The sequence below is a fragment of the Carassius carassius genome, chromosome 24, assembly GCF_963082965.1.
Source record: "Carassius carassius chromosome 24, fCarCar2.1, whole genome shotgun sequence".
Taxonomy (NCBI): domain Eukaryota; kingdom Metazoa; phylum Chordata; class Actinopteri; order Cypriniformes; family Cyprinidae; genus Carassius; species Carassius carassius.
In genome coordinates this window covers 13,962,593-13,990,545 of record NC_081778.1, presented here as the reverse complement: position 1 = coordinate 13,990,545, position 27,953 = coordinate 13,962,593, and the positions used below count along the sequence as shown (strand labels likewise).

The window sequence follows — 27,953 nt, the reverse complement described above, 5'->3', positions numbered from 1 at the left end:
GCTTATTTACCTATGCCAGATTTTCAAGCAATGTCTTATGAGCTAGAGTGCTGTTGTACTGCATACTCAAGCGGCTGTGATTCCTCCGAAGGCAATCAGCACTGTGAAAGTAATATTGCTTGATATAGTCATAAAATTATTAAAAACATCAGCAGTCTTTTAATCAAAGAATACTGTTGTATAAGGAACAATATAGCAACACAAAGCAAAATAGCTTGCTGCTTTGTGAAATTTTACATTTGAGTTTCAAATAAGGACAAAAACTAGATTTTGAATCTGGTTCTTTTTTTTATTTATTTTTTAATACTAATCTAAAACAAAAACATAAAAAGGTATGCAGAAAGTTATTCGGATTCAGAATGTTTAACTTTCCAGCAGCACGCAGACACAAAGCCTTACTGTGTGTGTTGTGACATTTTCCGCCTGTCATTACTGTCAAGCAGTTCAGCGCTGGTACATCATCTTTTAACACACTTCCTGTGTAATGTTATGGTTAATCTCACAAACCACAACGCTCGTTTCTCTGACAACAAAAGTACAATATAGTGCAATAAATAACACAAGGCTTGAGCACAAAAACAGTGGTTGGTGAGATCTTTTACCACTCAAGCAAAAACACTTTTAGCAATATAGAACAAAACATCGGAGACTGAGATTTTCTTTAAAATATTCACATCCTCCAGGCATGAAAGAGAAATTAACTCTTAGTATGCTCGAGTATTAAGTTATTTTATATATTTTTATATCAAGACAATGTTATTTTGAAAATGTTGAATGCTTTTGAAACGCATTTTATGAATAATGGTATTTTGTTGATATCAACTGAGAAAACATTGAACATGGTAATTATATTGCATTTATATACAACAAACCAGATCATTTTATACATTAGGCAAATTCCTCGGCCTCAAAGCCTCTTTTAATTTATCTGAAATCTCACGTCAGGTTCTTTCGCAATGATTTTTTTTAATGTGACAACGCGTTTACGTCACCCACAAAGCGGAAAGAGACACAAGGAGTCAGCAGTGTTTTGATTTGAGGGCGCGGGCAAACGTAAAGAGAACGTCGTGGCGTGTTTCCATTGCAAGATAGAGCTGGCATACCACAACTAGGGCCCTATGATTTCTGCGATGCAGAAAACGCAGACGGAATCGCGGAATCCAGTCATAAAAACGGAATTTACAGTTAAACGCGGAAGGGCACGGAATTTGCCAAAATTTGAATTAATTAATCAAAAATAGGTCATTGCACTTACATCAAATCACGATATGGACTAATATCTGTAAATATTAAGCCGGAACAGTCTATTTAAATATGAATCCTGCATGTTCTGCATGTCTCTGTTAATGAATGGAGCAGAAGCGCGTCTTCCTTTATTAACACACACTGAAGCATGCATGACGCTCGCAGTAATTTCAGCATCTGCTGTCTCACTAAATAAGGACGTGAACACATGAACATCTCCAGAACTGCTCTGACGGTCACTTCATGAGCATTTGACCGTTTGATTTGAGTAAAACTAGCGTCACATCACATACACAGAACTGTAAAGGTACGTCAACCGGTCAAAATAAAAGTCCGGTTTACAGTCCAAGACAAGTATTTGCCAGAGATGTATTACTATTGTTCATCAGAATGTACATAGCCTACTACTAAAAAAATAATAAACATTATTTTTTTTAAGGTTTAAATCACACAACATTTCTTCCATGTTTTATTTTTAATAGTAAATCCCCTTTGTTTACCAAAAAGTTAAGTTTGCTTAATTTTCAATAACTAAAAGATAAATTAAATTAATGTTTTATGTGTTTAATGTTTAATGTGCATCTCAGAAAATGCTTTATTTAAAACCCCAACTGAATGGCACTGAAATGCACTTAATTCATCTGTCAACTTTATTGTCATTGTTCACAGTACAAGTACAGACAGAGAAACAATGGGTAATAATTAAATGTTTATTTTTGATGTATGCATTGCATTCTATGCATTTAAAAAATAAAAACATTTTTTTTTCTAAAAAATGAAACGTAGTTGTTCATTTTAAGAGAACCGGGAGTCTTATTTTCTCTTGCATACAGTATTTTTCGGACTATAAGTCGCACCTAAGTATAAGTCGCATCAGTCCAAAAATACGACATGATGAGGAAAAAAAAAACATATATAAGTCGCACTGGACTATAAGTCGCATTTATTAAGAACCAAGAGAAAACCTTACCATCTACAGCCGCGAGAGGGCGCTCTACGCTGCTCAGTGGTAGACTATAGGAGCAATGAGCAGCATAGAGCGCCCTCTGGCAGCTGTAGACGGTAATGTTTTCTCTTGGTTCATTTCTCTCGGTTCATCTCAAATTAATTTTGATAAATAAGTCGCACCTGACTACAAGTCGCAGGACCAGCCAAACTATGAAAAAAAGTGCAACTTATAGTCCGGGAAATACGGTAATTAAAATTTCACTTGAAGCAAAAACACATTTTATCCGATTACTCGATTAATCGATGGAATTTTTGGTAGAATACTCGATTACTAAAATTTTCGATAGCTACAGCCCTATTATACATATTTATATAGTGCATTCACTATCGTTCAAAAGTTTAAGCTTGGTATCATTTTTATTGTTTGCGATTCTCTTAGCCTCACAAAGGCTGTATTTATAAAATCAAAAATACAGTAAAAAGAGTAAAACTGAGATAGTATTACAATTTCAAATAACTGGTTTTGATTTTAATACATTTCAAAATGTAGTTTATTCCAGTGATGACAAGGCTGAATTTTTAGCAGCCATTTAATTAGTATCACATGATCCTTCAGAAATCATTCTAATATGCTGATTTTCTGCTCAAGAAATTTTATTATTAATGTTGAAAATGGTTAATATTCTTTAATGAAAACAAAAAGAACAGCTTTTATTTGAAATATAAATCTATTGTAACATTATAAATGTCTTTACGAACACTTGATGATCTGTGACATCTACAGTAGTGTGAATAAGATGACCAATATAAGCAATAAATGCAAACATGTAAATGTTCCAGTCTTATGGACACTAGGAGGCAGAAAATGCACTGTCATCTTTAATTTGCTGAGTCACATCTGGCCTCTTCATAAATTTTATTTGTATTACTATTGCCATTCTTTGGCCATGATGTGTAAGCTCTCTTTCCTTTCTATTCCATAATAATTCAGAATAGCAATGTCACAGGTTCAATGTTTGACTTCATATTTTGCATTTCGTTTAGAGGTTGTTGTTTTTTTTTTTGGAAAGTGCCAAGCTCAAGCATTCTGCCAACATATGAAAACCTTGACGTCATTGTTGACAAGGACTTTGATGTTGTCCTATATCACTTTGAAGATATAAAGGTTCATCCACTGACAGCAGAGGAGTCTTTAGACCTCAAACATAACTGAGTGAGCGACCGGCATAAAGCATTTATTATGTGGAGTTCATTACCAGGGTTGTCACATTCACCCACTGAATAATGAGACCGCATTACAAAGAGATTGTCTAAAACACTTCCAATCACCTTATTTTATTAGGACTAGGATCTTAAAGGTCCCGTTCTTCGTGATCCCATGTTTTAAACTTTAGTTAGTGTGTAATGTTGTTGTTAGAGTATAAATAATATCTGTTAAAATTCTAAAGCTCAAAGTTCAATGCCAAGCGAGATATTTTATTTAACAGAATTCGCCTACAAAAAATGACCCGTTTGGGCTACATCCCTCTACTTCCTGCAGTAATGACGTCGCTAAAACATTTTTTTGACTAACCTCCACCCACAGGAATAAACAAAGAAGGGGGCGTGGTCTTGTTGCGCTCCGACGGAGAAGAGGAAGAGTTGCGTTTGTGTTTATCGCCATGTCGTCGAAACGCTGTTATTTTCATCTCGGAGTCCAATCACCTTTGCTTGGGCTTCCCAGGGACGCTGTACTTAGAGATCAATGGTTACAATTTATGTTTAACTCAGTTCCCGAAAATTATAATCCACATGTAAAACTATGTGCAGCACATTTTGCTGAGGACAGCTTCCTCAATCTCAATCAGTTTAATGCTGGATTCACACAAAGATTATTCTTGAAAGATGGAGCAGTTTCCTCTTTGCCTGGAGAAGGCGTTGTTTATGGACCACAACTGGTAAGTGTATTTTATTATTTAAGTTGGTGCGTTTAACAGTTTCTGTAACTTATTACACAAAGGGCAATGCTGTTTAGCTTTGTTAACTAGATGTTAGGGCTGTGCAAAAAAATCGAATGCTATTTTCATGCGCATCTGGTCTGTGAAGGAGCTCCTGTGATTATAAGTACATCTCCAGCACGTGTGTTCAGATCAGGATTGCCAGGTTTTCAAAACAAATCCTGCCCACTTGCTTCTCAAAACTAGTCCAATCACGTTTCCAGGAGGGCAGCCTGCTCTAAGCTGGTGTCGAATCACAACACAGAAACCGCTAGCACAATCAGAACTCGTTACGTATTTCTGAAGGAGGGACTTCATAGAACAAGGAAGTCATCAGCCCGTTTTTATGACAGTGAAAACAGCGGTATACAGATAGGTGAATTGTGTGAAAAATACTGTTTTTTTACACGCAAAACATGAACACGTTATATTGCACACTGTAAACACAATCAAAGCTTCAAAAAAAGCACGAAAAATGGGACCTTTAACAAGTACTACACAAGCAAAAATAAATTTTAAAGTACACATGTTTCAGTTTGTCAAATACCGAAATCATTTAGATGAAAATTAAATAAAAATTTGAATACTGCTTGCCATAATATTTATTAAAACATTCTTTAAATGTTTTAAACATTTATGTACTGGACTTTGGCCTCTCATAAATTAGCGCTGTAAGACTTGCAAACTTCCTGTGGTCAATATATTGAATGCATGAGAAGCAGTACCTGTTTTCTGGGTCAGGGACGGTCATACTGTGGGTGATGTAGCACATTTTGAGGGGGATGTATCTGCGGTCGCCCTGTAAGGACAGTGAGGGGGGGCTGGGGATATCGAAATGAGGGCTGCCGAGACGAGGGGACTCAGGAGGCGGAGTCTCCCAGCCAATCTCAGACACCGGTGACCCTTTTTTCACATATGGCGTCGCTTCCCGCATGTACTTGACTGGAATGAAAAAAGAAAGGGTTCAGTGAAAGGTCGCAACAGTATCTGTGAACAGTTCCCACAATGTTCCTTGATGAAAAAAAAAAAAAAAAAAAAACAGTATCAGTAGACCCACATACTCAAAGATAACAAAACATACAGCTCTGTGAGTTAATTTTCCATCACACGTGTGCGCTGGGCCTCAGCCAGTCAGAAATGAAAGCAGGAAACCCCTACGCAAACCACTTCACTCCCACAGCTGTCCTGAGTGAAGAAATCAATTCACCGCACATTTGCATAGTATCCTATTGCATAGCTAGACAATTACTGCTGGTTTTATGACGGGCCAGTGAACTTGAGGACAAAGCATCTGCACATGAACGTGTTGATAAGATGCAATAATGGGATTACAACCACCATGCTTCCCAGGTGAACGTCACGCTGAGGGCCAATTATTCCCATTCCACATGACAGCTTAATCTCTTTTCAGGAAGGTGTTGACCAAGTGAGTACAGACCTATTTCCCAACACTAGAGGCTTTTCACAATTACTCATAAAGACGACATATTAAAATGGGCTGTTTGGCAATCATTCTGAATGCCTGGGTTGTATATTACATAAATGCTTCTCCACAAACACATTTGATCATAATATGCTGCAGTATGCCAAGTAAACAATTCCTGACTGCAGGACCAAGTAATAAAAGGTCAACAAAATTTCACTCTGGAAAAAGACTTTTCAAATGTAAGGTACACAAGCTGCATGCTTTTAGGTTTGGAGAACAATTAGATGTTAGATATTCTGTTATCCACTATAAAATTAACCTTGCATGTAGCATGTGACCAGCTACATGAGGTCTCGACCTTCTCAACTTTCTCTCTCACATACATATACATATATATATATATATACATATATATACATATATATACATATATATATATATATATATATATATATATATATATCCTAAGTTTTAATTTCTGCATTCGATCACTCATGTAAATGGTTCGTCTTTGTCTATAAATGTATCCTAAATTTAGGATAAGAAGTTTGTGCTATTGCTAACGTATCTACACTCATGCATTATCATCATGACCTTAAGTTTCCACGTTAACACACAACTTACAAAGCTGCCAGGTCACTAAAGTGAAATGTCTAAACAGTAGGCCTAATCCCTGTTTTACACATTCACACTGATACAAGTAACAAAGACTAAGCAGTTAACAAAGCAAGACAACAACATAATCCATATCCTCCATCTGAATGAGAAAGTGATTCAGAATGCCACTTCCAATGTACCACATGTAACTGCGTACTTCAGGCTCAAGGGTTCTTCAGTCAGCTCTTGCATAAAACATTACTACTCAGAACTTTAGAGTCCACCACACAGCAGGTGGAACTCTATTCACAGGCCTAAGAGCTCTAGTGGTTCTTTATCCTCAAGGACAAGCTAACACACTGGCTACAAACACAAGGCTCTGAAAGGATTTTCTATATTCTACAAAGGCAATGGGTAACTTTGTGGTAAAACAGTTAGTTATAACTTTGTTTAAAATTGACATCTTTAAAAAAAAATATATATTATCTTACTTCAGTGTCACAAAACAGTTGTTACATCGCCTATACATTCCATTAAAAAAAAAAGTCCTTAAAAGGTTTCTTAATGTTGCAGACTTTCAGGGAGTAATAGGTTAGTCTCAAGCAAAATGCAAAAATTTTAAAAATTATAGCATTGAGGAATGGTGTGTTTATGGTCGACTCTCATCATACATTATTAAATCTATGTTTTATTTGAGAACAGTCCATGAGAGATCCATTTTTCTTGAGCATTCACACTTGGGAGTGGACGTTAATTGCTCTCATTATGATGTGCACTCAAGGGAGAATGTTAAGTGCAACAGCTGAGAGCACCAGTCAGAATGAGATTTGAAGTAAAAACTCAGTTGCCGAAGCACCAATGAAATTCCAGAAATCGGTCGTTAAATTTAAAATGTGGCATTTATGCACTTCACTCACTCACTTTCAAAACATGGTAAATGTACTGTGGAAAGGAAGCATAGTAGTATTCAATAGGGCTTGGTGATAGACATTTTTGTCGTTTATGGAATGTGCCACTTTATGATGCAATAGTTTGGCTAAGCACCACCTCCACAGAAAAGCAACACCTGCTTCAAAGCTGCTGCCTTTTTAGCCCCGCCTACAAATTTGCACATGTAGGGTAAATAACAAGAGGCAAATGCAGGTTTACACAGAAACCAAACTATAAAGATGGCTAAGAAGACAAGATGACGCTTTGCACATCCAAGTTGTGGAAAAAGTTTTTATGGCGTTCCTTCTGATTCAAATGTTAGAAAAGAGTGAATGAAGTTTATTTTTTATAAAGTTCCAGACTGCATCAGTAAGAGCTTGGTGCTTTGTTCACTTCATTTTACTGCAGATTCATTTACAAACAAGGCACATTTTGGCACATCATTTTCATAAAGATTGAGACAAAAAAAAAAAAAAAAAAGATGCTGTGCCAAATATATATTGGATCCGACAGTATGTAAATATTTATTATGTGATCACTATTGCTTTGTTTGTTGTTACAGAATTTATATGTTCCGAGTATTTGGGCGAGATCAAAACAGGACAGCAAATAGCCTCTATATTACTTCTAAATTGTGTTTTTTTTTTTTTTAAACTTGATAACATAAGTGAAAATCCAATCGAAAAAAATAAATAAATGAATATCTATAGAACATCGACAAATCAATAAATTGATTTAAGATAAAACACCAAAAGATGGTAAATTTCCATGCAAAACATTATTATAAGTCAAATAATTACATTAGGCTACAAAAAACAACTCAATCATAATGTAAGATAATAAACAGTCTGCTCAAGTGAGTGTGCAGTTGTTCTTTTTCGACTGGATTTAAATTTTTTTTTCCTTCCACTTGCACCTCTGTAGGTGTGCATGTGCTTTGCCTTACAACATTATAATTGGACCTCAGAGAGCAGTGCAAAATAATGAAAAAAAGGCCTGAACACTTTAATTGAACCACTGAAACTGGTTGATTGTGCATAATTGATGGACTTAACACAGTTATTGAACCAAACTGAATCAACAAATAAACTGATATCAACTGAATACCATTTACTATTGTCCTTTCATAGGACAAAACTTAATTTTATTCGTATCTTTGAATCACTATTTTTATATGAATACACTTATTCACTGTAAAGCTGCTTTGAAACAATCTGTATTGTATAAAGCGCAATATAAATCAAGAACACTTGACTTGAGCTACTTAATTTTGTATTGCTTGCAAAATTTCAAGTAGTAACACCACTTTTGCACAACTATTTGGAATTTGTTGTAATTGTAAAAGAACAGGGCTCGCATACAAATATTAAACCTAATTGACGTTGTCTTATGATCCAGGTGGTTTATGTTATTAAAGGGGTCATGATGGAATTTTAAGTTTTTCTTTCTCTTAGGAGTTTTACAAGCAGATTGTGCATAGATAAGATCCATAAAGTTGCAAATACTAAAGTCTCAAACCCTAAGAGATATTCTTTATTAAAAATAAAAAAAAAAAGTTAATACTCATCCATGCCCTCCTAAAATCCCTCATTTAAACACCCCCTTGTCTACATCACCGTGTGGGAAGACTTACATAACGCCTCCCAAATGTTCACACAAGGTAGGCGTAACTTTTGTTCTCGCTGTAGTATTGTTGCCATCGCCATGTCGTGGAGATTCACATGGTTTCATAGTGAGAGCGAAACAAAAGAGGACACAACTAGAAATCAGTGGTTAAGTTGTATTCACAACACCCTTCCAGAACAGTTCAACCCAAATATTCAAGTGTGTGCAGCACATTTTAAGGAGGACTGTTTCCTGAACCTGGGAGAGTAGCCTACAATGCCGTCTGTGCACAAAGACTGTTTCTATAAAGTGGGGCAATTCCAACATTGCAAGGACAGTCTGGTGCTTTTGATTCACAGCCGTAAGTACGTTTACATATTTAAAGAATGTCACTGATGATTCAAACTAGTGCTGTCACTTTTAGTTCGAAAATCGATTGCGCAATCGATCGGACAAACCAAAAAAAGTTTTGATAATGAAAATAGGGAATCGATTTTAACCAAATATGTACACTATTCATTAAAATAATTAAAAAATATAGATGTAACAAAACTCACAAACAAGCAGAAAAAGAAAATAAAGAAATCCGAAAGTGCAGTATGCCTTGCGAAAGCTAGACAGAAAATACCAGCAATTTTACACGCCTATAAGACCCAGTGACGTCGAAAGCGTTCACACCAAACGCGAATAGAGCGTCTGGCGCGAATAATTTCAATGTTAAGTCAACGTAAAGACGCGTTTATGCGCGTCTGGAGATCTCGCGGCGCTGTAGACAACCTCATTCGCGCATCTAGTTACAGGAGATTTTGAGTTATCAAAAGGACCATTGCAAGCTGACAGCGACAGGCTTTTGTGGTGGAAAATTGGCAGTAATACTCCCACCTTGCGCAGCTGTACCTGAGTGTCCCTGGGACATCAGTGTGGTCGGAGCGCGTCTTCTCAACAGCTGGACATATAGTGAATAAAAAACGCTCTGCTCTGGACCCCGAAAATGTTGATTGACTTGTTGCCTGCCTTGTGCCGCCTAGCCTAAGTGTCGGTTACGTTCAATAAAAAAACACACACACACATGGCCTGTTCTCAAGTCCATTTAAAGTTTAATTTTTTGAACAGTTGTTTGAAATGGATTGAATCATTATTTAAAATAATCTTGGAGATTTTTGAATTGCCTAAATCATAAATGCAGCCGGGTTGAAGCCTGCAGTGTTTTTCTTTTGTTATGGCAGCCGTCCCCTCTGCATATATATTTTTTTGAGAATGTTGCACTCCTGTTGCTGTTTGTTATTCTGCACGAAACTTCATGCCAATAAATAAGAAATATTGCTGACTTGTGCATTTCCAGCGCTCTCTTTACGTTCGTCCGTTATTTGACGCCTCTATGTAATGGGTTTTATTGGTTTTGTCTCGTCGTGCTGGGACACATGGCATCACAGTCTGTTAAGGGGCGTAACATTTCCATCACACGCTTGAGGCACTCGGCTAATCACAACACACTGGATAGCTGGCCAATCAGCGTACACCTCGCTTTTCAGAACGATGAGCTTTGTAAAAATCTATACATTTCAGAAAGATGGGGCATAAAGGAGAAACAACAATGTACAGTATGTGGAAAATAATGTTTTTTGAACCTTAAACTGCATAAACACATTGCATTACACCAAATAATGTTCTTTTTAGCAACGTCATATGACCCCTTTAAAACATGGGATCAGTGTTAACATGCAACCAGTTATTCTAGTCTTGTGGCTGCGGTTCAATTATCTCTATAGTTTGCTATGTGGAGCTGACTTTGTTTGAGAATATACATTCCTTTGTCTCCCGAATGCCAAAGGGAATGTCAAGAACCAGCTGAGTTGCGTTCCAGGCTGGATCAAGAAAATTATACTGCTTTGAATGTTTTGAAATTACACTACTCATAACCATTAACTAACTGGGAAACAAATACAAAAGGTACAATGAAAAATTACCTGATATTGAATGGAGTGCAAATGTGTTGCCCGTGCTCCCTGTATCTAGTGCATGCTTTAAGAATGAGGTCATGTGACTTGTGAGTGATCCTCACTACACGTTCCCCTTCATAGAACAGACTAGCCATCATTCCAATCCCAGTCCCATTCTTTCCCACTTTATCATTTATTTACAATATTAAATACGTGAGTGAATGAGAAAGAACACAAAGCATAAGGTGCCACATTCCAGAAGTGTATCTCAGGTAAAGTAACTAACACAGTTTGCAGAGACATGGTGTCATGCTTCACACTAGTAACAGTTTCATTATCTCAATTTCTTTGTCTTGGCTTCTAGTATGAGTCTTCACTTACCACTGTAATTGGGTGTTTTTTTAGAACAGTGTTTTTAGTTTAAAGCATATCTATGAATACAGATACTCAAAATCATTTTTTTTTCACTTGTCTACAGAACTATAACATTTCATATGTAATTATTTTCAGTACAATAGTGTGTTGTTGAACACTCAGCGCCTTAACATACATTTAATTTATCTTAATGAAACATCAGGCATACAGGCGAGCAGCTTTTTGTGCACTGTGTTTATCTGGTCAGCCTCATTGCAAACTGTCTGGGTTTTTAAGAATGGGTTTCTTTGTTCAAAGAAGAAGAATAAAGTCCTTTATAGACTTCGATTGGTAAATTGCTAATTTGAGTCATGAAGTGGTGCTGCAAAAAAGACACCAGAGTTTTTTTTAGTAAATTATAACTAGTGAATTTGGCTTTCTTGGCACAGACATAGACAGGTAGCGATCAACCTGTCAAATCCCTTCAGACTGCAGGGCCAAAGACGACTTGTCCCCCAGAACAAATGTGTTTCTCAAGGATATATAGACAAAGACTATGGACAGGCATCAGGGAGTCTGTTAAAAGAAGATTGTGTTGATTGATAGAGTGGTGACAGGGTAAAATACAAGCTGGGTGTAGTATATCTGTGGGAGTAAAAGGATGTGCAAATATTTCTGGCAAGAAATGTCAAAATTAATTATTCAAAGAAGCCAAATCCCAAGGACGGGAGAAAGGAATCGAGGGCCTTGATTTGACATGCAAATCTCACTTTATTATTTTGCACTCCTGAAATAAATGACTAAACAACTGTCAATGTTTTATCAAAACCGGTCAAATATCGAAGCTATAAATAAAAAAAGAAATAATCTTTCTACTGATGCAAAGTTTGTCCCGATCTTTGTCAATTAAGGGGTCAAATGTTTATTTAAAGTAATTAAAATTCCAAAGTAATCTGATAAGAGTTACCCTCTGTCATGACAGTCAAACTTTTATGGTGTATAAACACATCAAAATAACTCCACAGCTGAGCTCCAGTGCCCTGTTTAAATTATTTACAGAAGGTGAAATATCTGACCCTAAGGTCAGTGTGCAGGAAAACCCTTGAAAAGCATGAACAATGATGCAGTGATGGTATGGGGTTAAAGTCTCTCACAGCAGAGAGTACAACATACAGCACATGCAGCAGTATGTCTGATAGTATAAGAGCTTTTGCATATACTGTCTAACCGGGATTTTAAAATGTCCTCATTTTCGCTTTGAATAAAAGCATCTGCTAAACGACTTAATGTAAATGTACAGGTCACGGAAATACTGGTTACAACAGGATACATTCTTACAATAGTATCTTTAACAGAATAAAGACAATAGATTTGCATGAATTGATGCACATAATAAATTCTCATATTCTGTGGCTGGTTGAATAAAATGCTTAGACTAAACTTATAAGTTAGTCATCAAATTTTCTTTAAAACTATACATAACTTTTTCAAATCTCATACATAAATTGGTCTAATTTGAATCCAAAAAAATGATTAATTTCACTTTGAATAACTGCTAGTTGGTCAGTCAGTCTTATTGTAGTAACTAAATTTATGCAACCGGCCCCTGATCTCATTTTTAAAGCTAGGAATTTAGGCTAGTGTAAATTAAATAAAAATTTGCATATTTTGCACATATATTTTTTAAATGGTACCCTATTTGTCACTGTATTTTGTGTACCATGTACCATGTTTTATTTGTAGCTGCTGCTGCAGTGCAATGCGTGTCAAACCACATTTGCTTAAATCTTCAGCTGTACTGTGAAAACCTTCAACATGACTAAGCACAATGAAAACCTCCTGATAACAGCGGGAAAGTTACGAACGTCCCTCAGAAATCTGTGCTACGCTTTTATGGTGCAGTGTGAGGGAATTTCATAACTTTATCAGCTTCATCTTTAAATGTACAACACTGGAAGGCACAGCGAACACGTCCATAACTCTAGTAATGACCCACACACCTTAAAACAGTATGGTTTGGTGGTCTAAGCTGGTCACCAAGGTGTTATTTAGTTGGTTTAGCTGGGCAACTTGCTGAGGAAACAAAAAAGGCTTAATCCAGCCTAGTTGTTTTAACTGGTTTAAGAGTGGTATTGTGCACAGCATACCAGTTTAGACTGGTTAAAGGTGTTTTTAGCATTAAGTAAACTCGTGAATGTTGTTTATGCTTCAGTTCTCCCCAGCAGACCCATCCACACCTGACAAACCTCCTCAAACTCAACAGCCCCACTGACAGTTCCCTAGTCTTTCCCCGGTCCTTACCTTCCAGCATAACTTCTCTGCCCGCTTTCTTCAGCACCTGCACCGCCTCGTCGTGCGTGGCGTCCCGCAGATTGATCTCGTTCACGGACAGTATCGCGTCCCCCACGTAGAGCGCTTGAGTCTCGTCCGCGGCCAGACCTCGGAATATTTTACTGATAAGAATAGGCATCTTGTTCTCCTTCCCGCCTTTGATGCTTATCCCTAATCCACCGACCTCCAGCTTGATCACTTTGACACATCTTTTGCGGTTCGCAATCGCTTCGGGCACTTGGGAATCCGTGAAAGGAGTCCTTACTCCGGCTTTGGGGCTGTTGGTGGGGTCTGGTTGGTCGTAGGAGCCTTTGGTGGTGATGCCGTTCAGGTTAACGCCGGTGTCTGTCGCGGTCTCCTCGCAGCTGAGCGTCAGCGACTCGTCGCTTAAACTCGCCAGCACCGCGTGCCATCGCTCCCGTACTAGCACCTCCAAACATGCACTTTTCTGCACTCTGTTACTACAAACCGCCATCTTTGAAACATTCTTAAAATGCCATGTGATTTCATACACACGCACGGACTTTACCCCCGGACAGGGAAAAGTTGTGATTCAGGTTGGATTTCAGCCCCTATACAGGCTCCACATGCAGATCCTCTCTGGGTGGAGCAAACGTCTGACATGTCCTGTGTGTGCATGGTCATGCTGAACTCTCGCTCGCTCGGATTGACTTCTGTGTGATTCTCTTAAATACACTGATCACTGTTCACAGCCATGGTCGTGTATATGCATACCTTAATGTGTTTAGCACTACCTCCATAATGAAAGTCAAATCGTTCATTATTTCGGTCCGTTTTTAATGTTTAAAGTTTGGGAATGATACAAAGACTTTAACTGAAACTACTGTAAAACAATGATCCTGAAATCTGGCTCGCGAGATCCACTTTCCTGCAGAGTTTAGCTCTAACACTGATCATACACACCTCAGTTTGCTAATCAAAGTCTTTAGGATCATTAGAAAATCACAGGTAGGTTTGTTTGACTGCAGTTTAAACTGCAGGAAAGTGGATCTCGCGAGCCAGATTTGAGGATCGCTGCAGTTCTGATCACAAAAATGATCTGGTGATACTAGTTCTGTCTAATTATTACCTACCTAAGTTCTGTTCACCAGCGTTTACAGTCAATTAATTGTAATCACACGTGTGTGATCACTTAAATATTTAAAACGACAACTATAATAAAATTCACTCACTGTTGTCATCATAAGTACGTAATTGGAAAAAAGTTATTTGTGTTTATCTCCAAGCAAAGCAAGGTGACAAAAACGAATGTTACATGTAAACAAAACACTGCAATGAACATTGGCCAGACCGCACTTCTCTCAGTAACATTAAAGGAACGTTTTCTAGTGCCATCTAGTGTTTATTATTGCATACTGTATTTACATGACAACAGTAAAGAAAAGAGCACAACCTACTTCTAAAGAGCATTTTGTTTTTAAATTGTATAAACTTCTTATTTATTCTTATTTCAATTAATATTTTCTTATATGTGAGCATTTTTGTCTAAACGTTTTCAGTATAGCTTTTTCCCACACAGCATATATATATATATATATATATATATATATATATATATATATATATATATATATATATATATATATATATATATATATATATATATTCTTTCAAATATATATTTTTAATATCAAAATATACAAAACCCATGAAAATACAGTCTCATGTCCCTTTTGAAGAAATTTTGTATTTGTTGTCTATAACGTGTGAACATGTAACACATTTGAATAAAATTCAGTAAGGAACATACATTACAATGTTCCAACAAATCATGTTACTATAGGCCAATAAAAAAAAAATAAACAATATTTTTTGATCACTAGGCTATCTACATTTGAATTTAGCCTATATATAGGCTGCTGTGATATTGTAAAATATATTATTTTTGCCACTGAAATACATTTTGAGTATATGAAGGTTGAAATTAAATATATGTAGTATTTCAGAAAATATATTTGATTGAGCTTTACTGCTTACAACATATATTTAGAATATAGTTTAAATATATTTTGGCAAACAAAGCTCTGCTGTTGTTGTTGGAATACATGCTGTTTAAGTTGGTTTGTCAAGAATTTTGTGAAAGATTATAAAAGATTCACAATAGGTTCATGCTGCGGGTTCAGTGCAATTTTATGTATTTTCTATATTTTATAATATGACTTTAAATGACTTACTTAAATTGTTGTGAAATATGCTGCTACAATACTTAAACACATATTTATATAAAAGAGAAGATAATAACAGTCTATATAAAGCCTATAAGTCTATATAACTGTCCCACTGTCTTCCCGAATTTAGTTTTTATTTCTCAGCCTGGCTGTCTTTGTATATTGTTGGGTACTGCTATCGCAGTGCATCTAGAGAACAGAGTGGAGGACCAAGCTGTAACGCAATACATGTGTATTATCTTACTGAGAAATTAAGTCCAAGTTATCAAGTTGATCCGTAAGAGAAATGTCTGTTATATCAACATGCATTTTGGATATGAATTGCCAAGGAATGGCACACTTTATTAACTCCAACAGAAACTAAGAATAACAGTATAAGGAATAAGTAAGCAAAATATAGTTTTTAAGACATTTTAATGTAGATCTCATCAAAGCTTCAACAAACAGGCTATTTGTGGCACGTCTTTACACAACCAATGTTTATCTGTGCCATGTGGTCTGAAACAAAAACGTAATTCCTGGCGTCAAATGTTTACTGCTGTTTAAACTAACACATAGATTGCTTTCAAGACTTGTTAAAAATGTGAAGATGGACTCTTGTGCCAAATGGTTTCTTTGTTTTCAAATACTGCTCAGATGTATTTCTATGGAGGCATCGTTAGAAAGCCACATTATGCAGTAAATGAAAACAGCAGTTCTGTATTTGGGGAACGTGGTGGACTTATCTGCTAGATATGTGTACAATAGCTGCCAGAAGTGTGCTCATTAAAACAACACATCTAAGACGCCTGTATGTTTCTACTAAAACCAGTTATGGATTTTATTTTTATGGCTTTTCCTCCTCCCACAGCCCAACATATTTTTAAGAACCTGAAAACACAAATTACAATGTCAAGGATTCAACCAAAGACACTCATTTCTCCTTGATCATAACAGTTGTCAAAATATGGAAATGAGGAGCAACACAATTATAAGAACACTTTATATAAGGTAATTAGAGAAACAATCAGCACAGTATACTGCTTAAGAACTCGGGGGAAATTATTAGTATTCAAGAATAAAACATCACATCAGTTTAAATCTTCTTCACAGTTCAATCAAGTAACGACAAAACATGTTCAATACGATTTTTTAATACAATACTGACATTAGAATTAAAGGAAATATATATTTGATATGTTATTCAAACACATTCAACATTACATCTTGAAATATGTTACAGCTCGGTTTTCTGAAATGTACTGCGATCACTGTGATCAGTTGATATGAACCTTTGAAGTTGTTATTTATATGTTGTAAATTATGATTCACAACGTAGAAGTTAAAAACAACAGAAAGAAGAAAAAATCTATGTTTATTGTGGCCTATATGACAACACAACAGTCTTCCAGCTGTTGTACGGCAAGATTTCCAGACATTTGAATTGTTATTTTACAAATGCTGTGAAAGAATTATTTAATTACCCAACCAGGACACCATATTCTTTGTGACTGACAGCAGGACAGAAGAACTGTGCAGTTTCAATGCAAAACTCCACTAGCTGTGTTTTCCCATTTCAGTCCAATTATTTAGTTATTTTTAACTGATGGACTGTTAATATGCCAGAGGCATTGTGGAATAATATTATCTGAGCTGGTTTATAAAACGGTGTGTGAGTAATATATGCCCAAGCTGACCCTTAAAACATATTGGAAGATTAATTAAATGCAATAGTCTCTCCAGCCTTTTCCATTTAAGTTAATGAAAAGCCTAGCTGTGCTGTACTAATGCTTTCCATCATGATGTGTCTTTGTATGCAGTTTCTTTTTTTAAATCATACTATCAATTGTCTCAGGTCTGCTTGTAAAACGTGTTTCACATGCTTCACAGTCAAAACTGTGATGCAGGTACAAAAATAAAATGCATATACCAACATGCTATACTTATATATTTATCTGCATTTTGACCTCGAAAAAGGCAGTCTGGTACTAAAATCGCACCTAGTTCCAGCGGGCTGAATAAAACGCCCAAAAGTTGGATGTTCCACAATTAGTTCTGGTACTATGGAAAGGTTCCGGCAGTGCTAAACGCCCTTATTTTGTGAGCTACTGTCAAATTTGGCTCCACAAACAAAAAGAGTTCCACATTATCACATTTCTCCAAATCCCTACCACTAATACACAAATCTAAATCTGAACAATTAGTGATACAACCAGAGAAAAAGTGATGTTGGACTAAATCTTAACGCCTCTCAGCCAATCAAATTTGCAGAACTAGCCTGTTGTGTACATTTCACCCTATGGCATTTGCTTAGCGGATTTAAATCATGATAATTGTAAATTAAAGATTTTGCATGATGATTCTCATTGTCACTCTTCCTGTGGTCTCAAATTTATTGCCAACACTCTCCATTAATCTCCCTTTTCAAAACAGATCCAGAAATGCTAGTGTTTGTGTAAACTGTGGGATTTCACTCTGCTAATGGATATTGGCAGTCTCTATTCTGGCACTAGTTAGATGTGCAGTTCCAGAATAAAAGAGATGATGAATTACTTCAGTGTCATAATTAATGTGTCATAATAATATTATTTGTTTCACCATATTATCTGGCATGGTAGCATTGTTTGTCGATTTGAACGCCATGCGTTTAACCGTCCCACCTTCACAGCACAGCTGCACATGGCGGTATTCATTCCATTGTGTCATCAAAAGCTGATGAGTCAGTATGAAGTTATTTAGACATTCGAGGTCAATATTTGTTTTTGAAAAACAAGTATAGCTGTACATGTAATTGTAGTCAGTGACTGACTCTGGTGAATAAAAAAGCCAATTGTACCCCTCTGCTCTCATATCCCTCCACTAGAGGGAGCGGCACACACATTTTGAGCTTTGCCTATTGAGAAAAAAAGAGTGAGAAATATGAGTCTCAAATTATCTTTATGTAAACTGTCTGGGATATATTCCCATGCAGAGGATCCCTTCGATATACCAAGAAGAAACAATAGTTCAATTACTGCTAATGATTTGCTTGAGTGTGTGTGTGTGTGTGTGTGTGTGTGTGTGTGTGTGTGTACTGGCGAGCCGACCCTGGCAAACAATACTGGCATGGCACCATTCACATGAATGGCTTCCTTCCACTTAACAACATTATGGGAGCCTCTTCAAGACGTTTTTATTTTCCCTTCGTAATCAACCATCAGTAGGTCACTGAGTTCAGTAGCTCAAAAAATACATTCCCAGTGCATCTGTATAGACTGCTCAAATGCCAAATGAGGGTTACATTTATAACTTAATACCCACATCAAAAAAAAAAAGAAAAAAAGAAAAGAAGTTACTAGTAGATTTTGTAAAGAAATGGCAAGTAACACTGAATTAAACCATAAAAAATATAGGCCTAGATAATAGCACTTAATGTATATGATCAACTGAATTCGAGCTTTAGTCATTTACATAAGTGTTGATTCTCCCCCCACCTAAATTTTGGCTCTTGCTGACTCTAGCTTTGACTAGGTGATTAATGACAGGAGAGGTTGAGTCAGGGCTCTGTGGAGTGTATAGCATTATTGTACGTGTGCATTTAAGTGTGCATTTAGTGAGATCACAAAGCGTGAGTAGTTGGCACAGAAATAGAAATAAGCCTTGCACATCTGTAAGACACCACTCTATAGAGATTTTCACATACATGCACTAGTACACCTGCTTCTTATAACCTCACCTCCTCTGCAAAAACTGACAAAATCTAAAACTTTAAAACTGTAGTAATCCAGAAGTTCATAAAACAAGCAAGCAAACAAAAACCATCAGCATATATGAGGTGACCTGGGATCTAAACTGTGAAAATGAATGTTAAGTAGTGCTGTTACAACCTACCCTATTGCCGAACAGCCATGTTTTTGTCCAGTGTCTATTTAACTTCACATTGGTTAAAATTGTATATGTGCATTTTTATTTATTTATTTATTTATTTATTTTTAAACAAATTTACTTTTTCAGAATAAACACAACTTTTTTAAATTTGTATTTATTTTTCATGTTAAGCATTTAATGTGAACAAAATTAAAGAGCATTATATACTAAATGAGCAAATTATTGAACAAATACATAAAATGTTAGCTTACAAAAATAATAATAATAAAAAAATATATATATATACACACATACATACAGTACAGACCAAAAGTTTGGAAACATTACCTTTTTTAATGTTTTTGAAAGAAGTTTCTTCTGCTCATCAAGCCTGCATTTATTTGATCAAAAATACAGAAAAAAATTTAATATTGTGATATATTATTACAATTTAAAATAATTGTTTTTAAATTTATTATACTTTAAATTATCATTTATTTCTGTGATGCAAAGCGTCTCGGGTTACTTGACTGTAACCCTGTTCCCTGAAAAAGCGGGAACGAGATGCTGCGCTCAATAGCGCTAATGAGAACATTCTTTGTTCGACCGGTTGTGAAGCACGTGTGTCAAACACGCCAAGAATTGGCTTACATAACCTCGGGAGGTGACGTCACTGATAACGTGCACCTGCAGGTTATAAATAGACGTGAAACGGAAACATCCTCAGGTTACCCCTTTGTCTGAAGAGACGTCCGGACACGTCGACAGTGCGGCATTGAGGCGCAGCATCTCGTTCCCGCTTTTTCAGGGAACAGGGTTACAGTCAAGTAACCCGAGACGTTCCCTTTCAAAAGCTACTCTCGATGCTGCGCTCAATAGCGCTAATGGGAACGAGAATACCAACGCCGCCGCACTGTAAGTGTCTGGACCCCCAAGGCTGTGTAGTATGTGTGCACAAACATCGAAGAGGTCTCAGACATGACAGACAGGGATGTGGACTCAAGGGCATGGGAGCCCGGAGTAGCATCGACATCCAAACTATAGAATCTGACAAATGTCTGCGGAAAGGACCAACCTGCCGCATCACACACTTGCTGCAAGGGCGCACCTCTTGCTCAAGCCATTGAAGATGCAACCCAACAGGTTGAATGGGCACTAACTCCTAGAGGCGAAGTTTGACCACGCGCCTCGTAGGCTAGGGCAATAGCAACCCTCACCCAATGTGAAACTGTTTGCCTGGTGGCAGCCGCACCCCTGACTGCGGCCCCCACGGCATATGAAAAGCTGCTCTGACTTACGCCACTGGCTAGTGCGGTGGAAGTAAATCTGAAGAGCACATACTGGACACAGTAAGTGAAGTCTCTTCTGCTCCGGTGTTGTAAATGGCGGAGGACAGAAGACTTTGGAAATTAGTAGGATGGACATCCAAACTATAGAACCTGACAAATGTGTGCGGAGAGGACCAATCTGCCGCATCACACACTTGAGCAGGAACATCCCTCACCCAATGTGAAACTGTTTGCCTGGAGGCAGCCCCCCCCCCGGTTGCGGCCCCCATGGCATATGAAACGTTGCTCTGACTTATGCCACTGGCTAGTGCGGTGGACGTAAGTCTGAAGAGCACGTACTGGACACAGTAAGTGAAGTCTTTGCTGCTCCGGTGTCGTGAATGACGGAGGACAGAAAGCTTCGAGAATGACCGGATGTATGGTCGGGAAAGGAACTTTTGGAAGATAGTTAAGGTGAGGATGCAAAATAGCTTTGACTCGCCTAGGGGCAAAATCGGAACAGGATGGCAGGACTGACAAAGCCTGTAAATCCCGAATTCTCCTTAGAGATGTAACGCCCATAAGAAAAACCATCTTTAGAGTCAGAAGCCTGGCAGGCGCTGATTCTAATGGTTAGAATGGGGGGCCAGCCAACCCTTCGAGCACTATGGCTAAATCCCATGAAGGGACCGTAGCTCTAGTGGGTGGCCTCAACCGCTTAGCCCCACGAATGAAGCGGGCGACTAGAGGGTGCTTTCCAACAAAAACCCCATCAATCAGAACGTGGCAAGCCGAAATAGCGGCCACATAGGTTCTGAGAGTACTAGGGCCTGTGCCTGAGGACAATTTCTCTTGCAGAAATTCCAGTACTGAAACAATTTGGCAGTGAGCTGGGTCTGCATGGTGTGTCATGCACCAGCCCTCAAAAACACTCCATATGAGGGCATAAGTTCTTTTAGTGGAGGGAGTCCTAGCACTTAGAATAGTCTCTATTACTGTGGCTGGAAGGCCAGCATCTGTGGTTGGTCCCCTCAGGGGCCAGACGTGAAGGTTCCAGAGCTCAGGCCGGGGATGAAATACTGTCCCCTGTGCCTGAGAGAGAAGATCTCTCCTGACTGGAATCGCCCAAGGCGAGCCATCGAGGAGGGATATTAGATCTGGGAACCAAACTCCGGTCGGCCAACGGGACGCTATCAGTAAGAGGCGAGACCCCTGTCGATGGACCTTGGCCAGGACTCCCGGGAGCAGAGCAATCGGTGAAAAGGCGTAAAGATGCAGTCTTGGCCACGCATGGGCCATAGCGTCCAGACCCAGGGGAGCTGGATGAGTCAAAGAGATGTAGAGGGGACATTGTGCCATCTCCTGTGAAGCACAGAGGTCCACTTCTGCTACTTGAATCTTTCCCAGATTTGACTACTTAGGGGTGGAGTTTCCATTTCCCGTGTTTCACAGCTTGTCTGGACAGCAAGTCTACTCCCACATTCATATGCCCAGGAATGTAAATCGCCCTGAGGGACAGAAACTTGTCCTGTGCCCAAAGCAGAACCTGGTGCGCTAACTCATTCGAGCGGCGCGACTGCAGTCTGCTCTGGCGATTTATTTAAGAGACTACAGATGTGTTGTCCACCCGCACTAGGACATGGTAGCCTCTCAACTGCTGGAGGAAGTATTTCAGGGCCAGAAATACAGTCTTCATTTCGAGGCAATTGATGTGCCAATTCGAGAAGATGACCTCTCCAGATCCTTTGGGCTGGACAGCCAACTAAGGCCGCTCCCCAGCCCATGAGGGAAGCGTCTGTCATTAGCATCTTGCGATGACAACACGGACCTAGAGTGGGACCCAAAGTCAGAGACCGGGGTCTGAACCACATAGATAGGGTACGAAGCCGCTGGCGCGTAACCCTTAATTGCCACTGGGGATTGGCCCTTGGATGAAATCCCCTGGCTCTGAGCCACAACTGAAACGGTCTCATGTGCAGGAGGCCCAAAGGTATTACCGTGGATGCAGCTGCCATGAGACCTAAAACCTTCTGAACACGTCCATAGATCTGTGTTTGGACGCAGCCCCCCGTCTTTCTTGGGAATCAAGAAATACAGACTGTAGTAGCCTGACTCTCTGTCTGGCAGGGGAACACATTCTATGGCCCCTTTGACCAGCAGAGTTTGTGATTCCTGTGTCAACAGATATGCACGTGCCGGTTTCACAGAGGTGGAGACCACGCTGTTGAAACGCAGAAGACGATGTGCAAACTGAATCCCGTAGCCCTTCACTCCAGTTCTTTTGACTCATGGGGAGGTATTTGGTAGTAGCTTCCACGCTGCCAGCTTCTCCAAAAAGAGCACTTAATTGTGACACTTTGTTTGTTGTGTGTGGGGGGGGGGGGGGGTTAAGATATCTGGTGTCCTGAAACGTGGCAGGAAGCAACAGAGCATGTATCATTTTACTGGAGGCCACTGCCCCCCGAAACACCGGTGGTGGCGGAGGTTGTTCAGTGATCCCCTAAGGGTGCCAGGGAGGAGCCTTATACTTCTGATAGAATTTTCCAGGGCCCTCCCTGAGGGGACACACCCTTTGTCCTGGGCACAGCTTAAGGCCCTTGCTTTGGTCGTAATGACTGTACTTTAGTCCAGCTCCATCTGCGGCTGCCAAGTGCTACAAGCTGCTCCCCAGTCTTATGAGGGGGTGCACAACTCGCCACACTCTCTGTGAACCTCCTACCCCAGAGGAGCTGGATCGAGTCGGGACTGTTTATTTATTTATTTCTTGACAGCCCCGACACTTGAGCACAGTGAGTGAGAAACATATAAAAGGTCTCCTCCTGGCACTCAGACTTATTTCTTTATTTATTTTAATCAGCCTGATACGCCTGCAGAACCTATGGTGTGCAGGGCAGTACTAGTCTGACCCACAGCATGAAATGTGTTCCATCCAAGTGCAGATGCTGCTGCAGTACGTGGCTTGGCAGGAAACAATTGCTGTCCTTTCATATATATATATATATTTTATATATATATTTTTCATCATCATAATCATCATCATTTTCATCATCATTTATTTATATTTTTATTTAAATGATGTTGCTCCAATAGGGGAGAGATAGCAGCTAGCGTCTCTCTCACCTTTGAAATCATAATATACAAAATCTAATTTTAAGGCTTTAATCTGGTCACTGCACGAGTCACCACCTAGTAACTCCTCATGTGCTTATAATCGCGAGAGGAGCACTAGGAGAGAGCACTCTCAATGTCCATTTCAACAGAAGCTAGAGCTACAGCAGCCTCTGCCCAATCCGAAGAAGTGCTTGGGCACGCTTCGGAGGTGGGCGCGAGAACCAGATCGGAGCGCGATCTTAATGAGTGGGAAGCAGCTCGTTCCTTGTGAGAGCAAAGAGCATAGCGCGGATAGGAAGTGAACCGCGGTGCTTACAACTGCCACTCTAGAACGCAAAAGCAGCCTTTTTTTTTTTTTAAACAATAAACATGCGATATCTCTTCAGAGATCGGCCATGGAGAGCGAGGCACACATCTCATATGGAATCAGCAAGAATAGTTAGAACTTCTCCCTTTTTTCTTTTTATAACTCTCAAAATACTTTCTTTTAAACTAATACTTTCATCAGCGTGACACACACACACAATGCGGTCTCTGTAGACAAAGAAACCTGAGGATGTTTCCGTTTCACGTCTATTTATAACCTGCAGGTGCACGTTATCAGTGACGTCACCTGCCGAGGTTATGTAAGACAATTCTTGGCGTGTTTGACACACGTGCTTCACAACCGGTCGAACAAAGAATGTTCTCATTAGCGCTATTGAGCGCAGCATCGAGAGTAGCTTTTGAAAGGGAACTGAATTTTTAGGATCATTATCACATGATCCTTTAGAAATCATTTTAATATGATGATTCATTATCAAAGTGGGAAACAGTTCTGCTGCTTAATATTTTTTCAGAACATGTGATACTTTTTTAGGATACTTTGATGAATAAAAAGTAAAAAAAAAGAAGAAGCTATGTTTTTAAAATATAAATATTTTGTAATAACAATATACACTAATGGTCAGTAATTTGGGGTCAGTACTTTTTTTATTTAATTTTTTAAATAAAATCAATACTTTTATTCAGCAAGGATGTGTTAAATTGATAAAAAGTGATAGTAAAGAAAATATATTATTAGAATATATATTATTAGATTTTTTGAATAAATGCAGTTCTTTTTAACCTTTTATTCATCAAATATATTAGACCGCAGAACGGTTTCCAACACTCATAATAAATCAGAATATTAGAATGATTTCTAAATGATCATGTGATAGACTGGATGTTACATGTGACACTGAAGGATGGAGTAATGATGCTGAAAATTCAGCTTTGCATCACAGGAATAAATTATTTTTTTTAAGTATATTCAAATAGAAAACTATTATTTTAAGTTGTAATAATATTTCACAATATTACTGTTTTTTCCGTATTTTTGATCAAATAAATGCAGGCTTGATGAGCAGAAGAAACTTCTTTCAAAAACATAAAAAATAGTAATGTTTCCAAACTTTTGGTCTGTACTGTATATATATATATATATATATATATATATATATATATATAAAATCAGTAGAGTGTGTGCATGTTCTTTATTGTGTCAAATGTCAGATTATTCAGTCTGTGGGTGCAATAGAACTTAACAAATCAGAAAATATGAAGGTCCATTGACAAAGTATGATAACAATAATGATAACTATAACAAATGACTGTATTATTGTCCGCACCATTGGATGATAATGTTCTGTTTATTCAAGTTGATCTAGTAAGAACGCATATTACATTTGCTTATTACATATTTCTATTTTTTTCTTAATTAATAGTTTTGACTATGATATATTTACAATTAAGCAAAATGTCTGCTGAATCAGATGATACCAGTTCTTTATTTTCACAAACATTGAAACTTGACTGAAAATCAAATTATAACATGCAAGTAGCCTAAAATGAAAAATATTTTTTTGTTTTTGTCCCTGTCTGTTTTGACTTCAGGAGGATGACGTTAATGTATAAAAGTGATTTCATCAGCACCTTGTGTTACAAGCATCTGTCTCCTCTACTGTTGTAAACTGTTGAAAAGAGGTTGCAACATCATGAGCTGTTAGTGATTTTCTTAGAACTGTTTTTTTTTTTTTTTTAGTTGATCATTTTATGTCAGTTTAATGGATTGAGTGTAGGTAATTATTCAAACATTTCATTTGACGCACAATGTTTGGAAACACACATCTGTTTATATATTTCCGAAGAGTCCTATTTTTCACTGGCTTTATGCTTAAGATTATACATGCCCCATTGTAGTGGCAAATGGGTTTGTAAGGGTTGTATACAAAAGCACTGTATGTGTTTACCGCTGGTTGTCAACATTAGATGGATAACTTCCTGTATGTGACTGCAATTAAACCACCCAGATAGAGTCCATGCAACTTCACTGAAGGCATGTCTTTCCACACTGTGAGAGAGATTGTGCGAGGCTTGAATTGGATGTATGCGGTGACCCATTAACTTGCTAATGTCACACCCAGGGGCTGGCTATGCTTTAACTAAGCCACACCCCTTCTCAACTTCCACCTCGAGGAGGTCCCCAAACCCGACCCAATGGCCAAACAACACGAGAACAAGTAAGTGATAAAACAATCTTTATTTAAATATTTAAAAATAGCTTGGGGAATAGGGAAAGGGCAATTAAAACTAAACTCTGACTCGGCCCTCCAGATGGGCTATAGCCGGGAAGAGGTCAGGGAGCAAGGGGGCCACGGGGATCCGGGGCGTGGGGCTCGGGCCCCGGCCTGAGTCTTAGGTATCCGTAGCGCCCTCCTTCTTCCTCCTCTTCGCTGAATACAGCTCACGGTAAGTACTGGTTCACACAGTTCGTTCTCGAGGTGCCCACTCTCTTTCTCTTCCTCCACAGGCAACGGCTCTTCGCTGATTACAGCTCACAGTAAGTACTGATTCACACAGTTCGTTCCTTGGGTGCTCACGCTCTTTCTCTTTCTCCACAGGCAACGGCTGGGACACACAGGCACAGTTAGTTCAGCTTGGTTTTGCTCTCACCTCTTCGCTGATTACAGCTCACAGTAAGTACTGGTTCACACAGTTCGTTCCTTGGGTGCTCACTCGCTTTCTCTTTCTCCACAGGCAACGGCTGGGACACACAGGCACAGTTATTTCAGCTTGGTTTTGCTCTCACCTCTTCGCTGATTACAGCTCACAGTAAGTACTGGTTCACACAGTTCGTTCCTTGGGTGCTCACTCGCTTTCTCTTTCTCCACAGGCAGCGGCGTAAGTACAGGTTTCCTCAGTCTCTCCTCGTGTTACCCACTCTCTCTCCTTTTCTCTCCACAGGTATCAACTTGGGCACAATAGCACAGTTAGTTTGTTTTGAATGGCTCTCACCTCTGGGCTGGACACAGCGTACTGTAAGTACAGGGTTCGCTCTATTCCTCCTCGTGTTATTCACTCTCTCTCTCCTTTTCTCTCCACAGGTATCAACTTGGGCACAATAGCACAGTTAGTTTGCTTTGAATGGCTCTCACCTCTGGGCTGGACACAGCGTACTGTAAGTACAGGGTTCGCTCTATTCCTCCTCGTGTTATTCACTCTCTCTCTCCTTTTCTCTCCACAGGTATCAACTTGGGCACAATAGCACAGTTAGTTTGCTTTGAATGGCTCTCACCTCTGGGCTGGACACAGCGTACTGTAAGTACAGGGTTCGCTCTATTCCTCCTCGTGTTATTCACCTCTCTCTCCTTTTCTCTCCACAGGTATCAACTTGGGCACAATAGCACAGTTAGTTTGCTTTAAATGGCTCTCACCTCTGGGCTGGACACAGCGTACTGTCAGTACAGGGTTCGCTCTATTCCTCCTCGTGTTATTCCCTCTCTCTCCTTTTCTCTCCACAGATATCAACTTGGGCACAATAGCACCGTTAGTTTGCTTTGAATGGCTCTCACCTCTGGGCTGAACACAGCGCACTGTAAGTACAGGTTTCCTCTGTTTCTCCTTGTGTTACTCACTCTCTTTCCTTTCCTCTCCACAGGTATCAACTTGGACACAAAACACAGTTACTCTGCTTTGGATGGCTTTCACCTCTGGGCTGGACACAGCGTACCGTGCTATCTCCGGAGATCTGAAGCACGCTCACAACATATACTGTACTGAACTAGGCTAGGACCAGCAATCTCCTTGTCCTCCCACGCCGAAGTGCGTGAAGGCGGGGGTTTATCTGACAGGACACACGGCAATACACAGCAGCCCACAGCAATATACAACACCACGTCAAAATT

The 27,953-nt window shown here is 38.8% G+C and overlaps 1 protein-coding gene across 1 annotated transcript in view; it reads right to left on the bottom strand.

The window, feature by feature from the left end:
- Positions 1-14,032, bottom strand: part of LOC132102862 (beta-1-syntrophin-like) — a 31,759-nt gene extending 17,727 nt beyond the window's left edge. The window contains exons 1-2 of the mRNA XM_059507555.1: positions 13,323-14,032; positions 4,895-5,111 (exon numbers count right to left, since the gene is read on the bottom strand). Of these exons, the coding sequence (XP_059363538.1) occupies positions 4,895-5,111; positions 13,323-13,827 (722 nt within the window). The 5' untranslated portion in view covers positions 13,828-14,032. The remainder of the gene's footprint in view (positions 1-4,894; positions 5,112-13,322) is intronic.
- Positions 14,033-27,953: the final 13,921 nt, after the last annotated feature.